The sequence below is a fragment of the Erpetoichthys calabaricus genome, chromosome 10, assembly GCF_900747795.2.
Source record: "Erpetoichthys calabaricus chromosome 10, fErpCal1.3, whole genome shotgun sequence".
In the NCBI taxonomy this organism is placed as follows: Eukaryota; Metazoa; Chordata; class Cladistia; order Polypteriformes; family Polypteridae; genus Erpetoichthys; species Erpetoichthys calabaricus.
In genome coordinates this window covers 150,981,337-150,990,144 of record NC_041403.2, presented here as the reverse complement: position 1 = coordinate 150,990,144, position 8,808 = coordinate 150,981,337, and the positions used below count along the sequence as shown (strand labels likewise).

General features: G+C 44.0%; 1 protein-coding gene across 2 annotated transcripts in view; it reads right to left on the bottom strand.

Moving 5' to 3' along the window:
• The window catches only part of rprd1b (regulation of nuclear pre-mRNA domain containing 1B), a 1,182,184-nt gene that overhangs the window by 137,667 nt on the left and 1,035,709 nt on the right, over positions 1-8,808 (bottom strand). Inside the window, exon 7 of one of the 2 annotated variants that reach the window (XM_051932585.1) lies at positions 439-546. The exons of the other annotated variant lie outside the window; for it this stretch is intronic. Within the exon in view, the coding sequence (XP_051788545.1) occupies positions 505-546 (42 nt within the window). The 3' untranslated portion in view covers positions 439-504. Of the gene's footprint in view, positions 1-438; positions 547-8,808 lie in introns of those variants that run through there. 2 annotated transcript variants of the gene reach the window in all.

Below are 8,808 nucleotides of genomic sequence, written 5' to 3'. Positions count from 1 at the left end.
GTCAAATACAATACCAGTCAAAAGTTTGGATACACCCAGAAATTTTTATGTTTTTGATAAAAATTAAAACATTGTTTAGCTTTAATTGGGGACCTTAGTTAACCAAGAATTTATGAGTGAGATTGTGTATGTGTGTGTGTTTGTATATACAGTTAGGTCCATAAATATTTGGACAGAGACAATTTTTTCTAATTTTGGTTCTGTACATTACCATAATGGATTTTAAATGAAACAACTCAGATGCAGTTGAAGTGCAGACTTTCAGCTTTAATTCAGTGGGGTGAACAAAACGATTGCATCAAAATGTGAGGTAACTAAAGCATTTTTTGAACACAATCCCTTCATTTCAGGGGCTCAAAAGTAATTGAACAATTGACTCAAAGGCCATTTCATGGGCAAGTCCGTCGTAATGTCATTATCAATTAAGCAGATAAAAGGCCTGGTGTTGATTTGAGGTGTGGTGCTTGCATGTGGAAGATTTTGCTGTGAACAGACAACATGCGGTCAAAGGAGCTCTCCATGCAGGTGAAAGAAGCCATCCTTAAGCTGTGAACACAGAAAAAACCCATCCGAGAAATTGCTACAATATTACGAGTGGCAAAATCTACAGTTGGGCGGCACGGTGGCGCAGTGGTAGCACTGCTGCCTCGCAGTTAGGAGACCCGGGTTCGCTTCCCGGGTCCACCCTGCGTGGAGTTTGCATGTTCTCCCCGTGTCTGCGTGGGTTTCCTCCGGGCGCTCCGGTTTCCTCCCACAGTCCAAAGACATGCAGGTTAGGTGGATTGGCAATCCTAAATTGGCCCTAGTGCGTGCTTGGTGTGTGGGTGTGTTTGTGTGTGTCCTGCGGTGGGTTGGCACCCTGCCCGGGATTGGTTCCCTGCCTTGTGCCCTGTGTTGGCTGGGATTGGCTCCAGCAGACCCCCGTGACCCTGTGTTCGGATTCAGCGGGTTGGAAAATGGATGGATGGATGGAAAATCTACAGTTTGGTACATCCTGAGAAAGAAAGCAAGCACTGGTGAACTCAGCAACGCAAAAAGACCTGGACGTCCACGGAAGACAACAGTGGTGGATGATCGCAGAATCATTTCCATGGTGAAGAGAAACCTCTTCAAAACAGCTAACCAAGTGAACAACACTCTCCAGGGGGTATGCGTATTGATATCCAAGTCTACCATAAAGAGAAGACTGCATGAAAGTAAATACAGAGGGTGCACTGCAAGGTGCAAGCCACTCATAAGCCTCAAGAATAGAAAGGCTAGATTGGACTTTGCTAAAGAACATCTAAAAAAGCCAGCACAGTTCTAGAAAAACATTCTTTGGACAGATGAAACCAAGATCAACCTCTACCAGAATGATGGCAAGAAAAAAGTATGGAGAAGGCGTGGAACAGCTCATTATCCAAAGCATACCACATCATCTGTAAAACACGGTGGAGGCAGTGTGATGGCTTGGGCGTGCATGGCTGCCAGTGGCACTGGGACACTAGTGTTTATTGATGATGTGACACAGGACAGAAGCAGCCGAATGAATTCTGAGGTGTTCAGAGACATACTGTCTGCTCAAATCCAGCTAAATACAGCAGTCAAATTGATTGGGTGGCGTTTCATGATACAGATGGACAATGACCCAAAACATACAGCCAAAGCAACCCAGGAGTTTATTAAAGCAAAGAAGTGGAAAATTCTTGAATGGCCAAGTCAGTCACCTGATCTTAACCCAATTGAGCAGGCATTTCACTTGTTGAAGACTAAACTTCAGACAGAAAGGCCCACAAACAAACAGCAACTGAAAGCCGCTGCAGTAAAGGCCTGGCAGAGCATTAAAAAGGAGGAAACCCAGCATCTGGTGATGTCCAGGAGTTCAAGACTTCAGGCTGTCATTGCCAGCAAAGGGTTTTCAACCAAGTATTAGAAATGAACATTTTATTTCCAGTTATTTAATTTGTCCAATTACTTTTGAGCCCCTGAAATGAAGGGATTGTGTTCAAAAAATGCTTTAGTTGCCTCACATTTTTATGCAATCGTTTTGTTCACCCCACTGAATTAAAGCTGAAAGTCTGCACTTCAACTGCATCTGAGTTGTTTCATTTAAAATTCATTGTGGTAATGTACAGAACCAAAATTAGAAAAAAGTTGTCTCTGTCCAAATATTTATGGACCTAACTGTAAATGGGCACATACTGTTTCTACCTACAGTTGGCTCCTACCTTGTGATCAATTCTGGTAGGGTAGGTTCTGGCTCCCCATGTCCCTGTAGTGCAGGGATGCTCGCATACCTGGACAGCCGCAGGGGCTGCTGGTTTTCAGTTCAACAAGTTTCTTTATTAGAATCCATTTACAGTATATGCTGCTAAAGCAATATGTTTTTGGGCTTAATTTTAGTTAAATCATCTGTTATGATGTAGAACCCTTACGAATAATACACTTTATTTATATGGCACTTTTCCCATGCTCAAGGCGCTTCACGGAGTCTTACCAAGAGCTGCAGGGTATATGTGATATTGGATACAAATAATATCCACATAGGACACAAAAACAGATAAATACAGGATATGCAAAGCATTAAATAGAATAAAAGAAAATAAACCAGAGTAAAATACTAAATTCAATACTAAAAAAAAAAGTCTGAACAAATAACGTAATTTGTGATATGCATAACACAGAGACAAATTACTATGAAGATCTGGACAGATAATTAAACTGAAAGAAGGGACAGAATCTCAGGGTCAATGAATGCCTTGCAGAACATTTGAGTTTTAAGTTGTTTTTTAAAAGAATGAATTGAGTCTTCTGATCTAATTAATTTAGAGAGGAATTCCAAAGTCTGGGTGCTATACAGTTGAAGGCCCTGTCACCCACAGAATACAGGTTAGTGCTGTGCACAATGAGATTGCCAGAATCAGAGGACCTTAGTGGGTGAAAGGGAGCAGAGTGATGGAGAAGGTCACTGATGTAGTCCGGTGCAAGGCCATTTAAAGCTTTGTAGGTTATTAATAAAATGTTATATTCGATCCTGTAAGACACAGGGAGTCAGTGAAGGTGAAGGAGGATGGCTCTGATGTGCTCACCGTTGCTGGTTTGTGTAAGGACTCTTGCAGCAGAGTTTTGAATCAGCTGGGGCTGTGATGTAACAACAGAAGCGGCACCTGCCAGTAGGGAGTTACAGTGCATCCGGAAAGTATTCACAGCACATCACTTTGTCCACATTTTGTTATGTTACAGCCTTATTCCAAAATGGATTAAATTCATTTTTTTCCTCAGAATTCTACACACAACACCCCATAATGACAACGTGAAAAAAGTTTACTTGAGATTTTTGCAAATTTATTAAAAATAAAAAAATTGAGAAAGCACATGTACATAAGTATTCACAGCCTTTGCCATGAAGCTCACAATTGAGCTCCGGTGCATCCTGTTTCCCCTGATCATCCTTGAGATGTTTCTGCAGCTTCATTGGAGTCCACCTGTGGTAAATTCAGTTGACTGGACATGATTTGGAAAGGCACACACCTGTCTATATAAGGTCCCACAGTTGACAGTTCATGTCAGAGCACAAACCAAGCATGAAGTCAAAGGAATTGTGTGTAGACCTCCGAGACAGGATTGTCTCGAGGCACAAATCTGGGGAAGGTTACAGAAAAATTTCTGCTGCTTTGAAGGTCCCAATGAGCACAGTGGCCTCCATCATCCGTAAGTGGAAGAAGTTCGAAACCACCAGGACTCTTCCTAGAGATGGCTGGCCATCTAAACTGAGCGATCAGGGGAGAAGGGCCTTAGTCAGGGAGGTGACCAAGAACCCGATGGTCACTCTGTCAGAGCTCCAGAGGTCCTCTGTGGAGAGAGGAGAACCTTCCAGAAGGACAACCATCTCTGCAGCAATCCACCAATCAGGCCTGTATGGTAGAGTGGCCAGACAAGAGCCACTCCTTAGTAAAAGGCACATGGCAGCCCACCTGGAGTTTGCCAAAAGGCACCTGAAGGACTCTCAGACCATGAGAAAGAAAATTCTCTGGTCTGATGAAACAAAGATTGAACTCTTTGGTGTGAATGCCAGGCGTCACGTTTGGAGGAAACCAGGCACTGCTCATCACCAGACCAATACCATCCCTACAGTGAAGCATGGTGGTGGCAGCATCATGCTGTGGGGATGTTTTTCAGCGGCAGGGACTGGGACACTAGTCAGGATAAATGGAAAGATGACTGCAGCAATGTACAGAGACATCCTGGATGAAAACCTGCTCCAGAGCGCTCTTGACCTCAGACTGGGGTGACGGTTCATCTTTCAGCAGGACAACGACCCTAAGCACAAAGCCAAGATATCAAAGGAGTGACTTCAGGACAACTCTGTGAATGTCCTTGAGTGGCCCAGCCAGAGCCCAGACTTGAATCCGATTGAACATCTCTGGAGAGATCTTAAAATGGCTGTGCACCGACGCTTCCCATCCAACCTGATGGAGCTTGAGAGGTGCTGCAAAGAGGAATGGGCGAAACTGGCCAAGGATAGGTGTGCCAAGCTTGTGGCATCATATTCAAAAAGACTTGAGGCTGTAATTGCTGCCAAAGGTGCATCAACAAAGTATTGAACAAAGTCTGTGAATACTTATGGACATGGGATTTCTCAGTTTTTTTATTTTTAATAAATTTTGTCAAAACCTCAAGTAAACTTTTTTCACGTTGTCATTATGGGGTGTTGTGTGTAGAATTCTGAGGAAAAAAATGAATTTAATCCATTTTGGAATAAGGCTGTAAGATAACAAAATGTGGAAAAAGTGATGCGCTGTGAATACTTTCTGGATGCACTGTATAATAATCGATGCGGGATGTGATAAAAGCATGGACAAGTTTCTCAGCATTAGAGAAGGAGAGGAAGGAGCGAATACAGGATATGTTACAGAGGCGGAAGTAAGAACGTTTCTTAATGTGGTTTATGCGGGTAGAATAAAGAAAGGGATAAATCAAAAATGGCATCAAGATTCCTTGCATTAGAAGGAGGTCTGATGAGATCATCATCAACATCAATTGAAAAGGAGCTCATTTTCTCAAGTAGTCCTTTAGTGCCAATTTGCAGCAGGTCAGTTTTTTTGCAGTTTAATTTTAAATTGCTGTAATTGCCTGTTATTTTTAAGCACACTAGGGGGCTCCGCCCCCTGCCCACTTCGCTCGCCAACCCCTGTGTTTGGTTTACCGGATATACAATACAATTTATTTTTGTATAGCCCAAAATCACACAAGAAGTGCCGCAATGGGCTTTAACAGGCCCTGCCTCTTGACAGCCCCCCAGCCGTGACCCTCTAAGAAGACCAGAAAAAACTCCCCCCAAAAAAAAACCCTTGTAGGGAAAAAATGGAAGAAACCTCGGGAAAGGCAGTTCAAAGAGAGACCCCTTTCCAGGTAGGTTGGGTGTGCAGTGGGTGTCAAAAAGAAAGGGTGATCAATACAATACAGTACAATACACAGAACAGAATAAATCCTCAATACAGTATAAAAATAAAAATTCTAGAAGTACGGAGTAGAATTTCACATTAGATGATATCACATAATATGATTTGGATTTGTTTTAAGTCCTGGAGACCTCAGTCATCAAGCTGCCTCCCCCATTTTGCCATTCCACATCTGAAATAGTGCTAATCCGATGACAGGACCCCTCATTCCCACGTCCCCATTCATCAGGGATGACTTTACCTTAGGCAGGCAATCTACAATTTAAAGAGATTGTTATTTTCTTGTGAATTGTTACATATGCATTATTTTAATTTTTACTTAAAAAACTTTTGTAAAAACAACACTTATTCTTTATTTCCTGCCCCGCACGTGATTACATCTCTTTCTTCCCAGACGTATAATGCTGCTCGTGTTGTGAAGGGTGTCGCGGCTGAACGTACGCTAAGGATATGCCTTTGGATCATTTGCTGTCTTTTTGCTGCTTGCTAGCTGCCTCTTCTGCCTGTCGCATGTCGTTGTTTTAAGAGCTCAGAGCACATGATGCTTGCCTGCCAAAAGCAATCCAACAACTGCTAACGTAGAGGTCTGTTGACTTGTTTTAAATGATGGCTCACTGCCTGGTCTCACGTGATGTTGTAAAAGCAATACCTGTCTTTAATTTCTGGCCCCAGGCGTGGTTGAATTCTTTCTTGCAGTATGTATAACGCTGCTCGCGTTCGGTTGGGGTAGCTGCAGTTGTGCTTTTTAAAGCCTGTACAGCCGCTGTCCTTTTTGCTATGGCCCTGGGACAGTTTCTCGCCACAACCGTCTGATAGAACATCTGCAGCATCTTATTGCAGATGTTGAAGGACGCCAGTCTTCTCAGGCTATACTTCCGTAGAAGACTGGTGTCCTTCAACATCTGTAATAAGATGCTGCAGATGTTCTATCAAACAGTTATGGCGAGCACCCTCTTCTACGCAGTGGTGTACTGGGGAGACAGCATAAAGAAGAGGGACGCCTCACGCCTGGACAAACTGGTGAGGAAGGCAAGCTCTATTGTGGGCATGGAGCTGGACAGTTTGACATCCGTGGCGGAGCAACGGGCGCTGAGCAGACTCCTGTCAATCATGGAGAATCCACTGCATCCACTGAACAAGATCATCTGCAGACAGAAGAGCAGCTTCAGCGACAGACTGCTGTCAATGTCCTCCTCCACTGACAGACTGAGGAGATCGTTCCTCCCCCACACTATGCGACTCTTCAGTTCCACCCTTTTGGGGTAAACGTTAAAATTATACAAAGTTATTGTCTGTTATACCTGCATTTTTGATCACTCTTTAATTTAATATTGTTTCCTTATCAGTATGCTGCTGCTGGAGTTTGTGAATTTCCCCTTGGGATTAATAAATTATCTATCTATCTGGATAATGGGCTATCCATCGGGCAGTCCGCCATTTGTGAGACTCAAGGACTGTGTCTCTGATACAGATGTGAGTAACACTGGAGCGCCACCAGGAACAGGCCTGTCTGCTTTTCTCTTTACTCTGTTGACCTCAGACTTTAAATATCACAGCAGGTCATGTCACTGGCAGAAATTCTCAGATGGTTTGGCACTGATAGGGTGTATTGATAAAGGGGATAAGATAGAGGAGACAGTCAGGTGGAGAACTTTGTTTCTTGATACAAAGAGAATTGTCACCATCTTAACATCAGCAAACCAAGGAATGGGCTATTGACTTTGGCTGTACCAAAGAGCCTCTACGTCTCTAAGGAGTGGACGTAGAGGTGGTCCACTCTTACAAGTACTTGGGGGTCCACATCCATGACAGGTTGGACTGGTCTCATAACACAGGGTAACTATATAAGAAAGGTTTTCCTTCAATGTGTGAGCTGACATCCTTCACATCTTCTATAACTCAGTGATGGCCAGTGTGAGTTTCAACACTGTGGTATGCTGGGCTGGTAACATCACTTCAAGAGAGGCCCACTGAATCAACAAGCTAATTAACAGTAAAGGCGCAGTTATGGGATGCACTCTGGAGCCCCTGGAGGTTATAGACGAGGAGAGAATTAAAACACAACTGAGTGCCATTATAAACAACGCTGCACATCCTCGCTCTGATGCAGTGACACCGAGAACTTTCAGCCAATGAATTATTCAGCAGAAGTGTGTCAAGAAACGGGATTGGGGCTCCTTTATGCCAATGGAAATGCATCTGCATAATGCTTCACAAATCAGAATTTTTTTCTTGCTTCATGGTCATTCTGGTGTGTGCGTATATTTACTTATTTATTTACTTACTTATCTACCTATTTATATATGTTATGGCAAGCAGCTGTGGTTGGCACCCAGCCGGGATGCCTGGAAGGACCGGAGGAAGGATCACGCCTCCTGCAGACCACGAGGGGGTGACTGCCCTGGTGGCTTTGGGGACCACGGGAACAGAGCTTAGAAGCTCAACCCTATAGGGGCCCGTGGTCACCGCCAGGGGGCGCCCCAATGCCTGACGAGCCCTGGCCCTCAGAACTTCCGCCCCACCCACACTTGGGAGTGCCGGCGGAAGATTATCGGGAGGCACCTGGAGCACATCCGGGTGGGGATAAAAGGGGCCGCCTCCCTCCATTCAATGGCTGGAGTCGGGTGGAAGAAGGACAGAGCTCGGGAGGAGAGGAGTGGAGGTGTAATGGGCTAGAATTCAGTATTCTAAAGAAAATGGCATTTCGGTGTCTTGCTTAGTGTAATGGGCTATAAACCAGTGTTTTAAAGAAAAGGCCGAATTTCTGGAAAATTCTGCTACAGGTTATTGCTGATGGCTATCTATAGGACATAAATATTTACCTGTCTTGCTAAAGAGTCACCTGCTTTGAATAGTCAGACTGCTTTGATTTAGTATCCCATCTACACACAATGTGGGGATACAGAACTGTCTGCTTCCTTGGAATATTATTATCGAGTTCTGGGGACATTGGTTTGTAATCAAGTACTCAAAGTAAATGTGTTTACACTATTTGTTATAAAGAGGAAATTGGCTTGCACCATTGTTTTCACTGATTACCATGTTGATCTATGCAGAAATTGAAGCATATATATATTTCTGGGAAAAGGAGAATAAAGGAAAGAAGGGAACAGAGAAGTACGGTCTGAGACTCGGGACTGCTGTCTGCCTCTTTTTTGCTTTTTCACCAGATCGCTGTGGCTACACCCTGTAGCGACAGTGGCTTGTACCTGGCCCAGGTTCCCCTAGGCCTGAGGTCAATAACAGAGGCAGCCTGAAGAAAGAGAGACATTGGAAGGGCTTTGGGGAAGTACTGGGGTTGTGTGTGGCACTTGTAAATATGAACGGTGTAAATAAACGAGTGTTGGGTGATGAACCATCGGTGTCC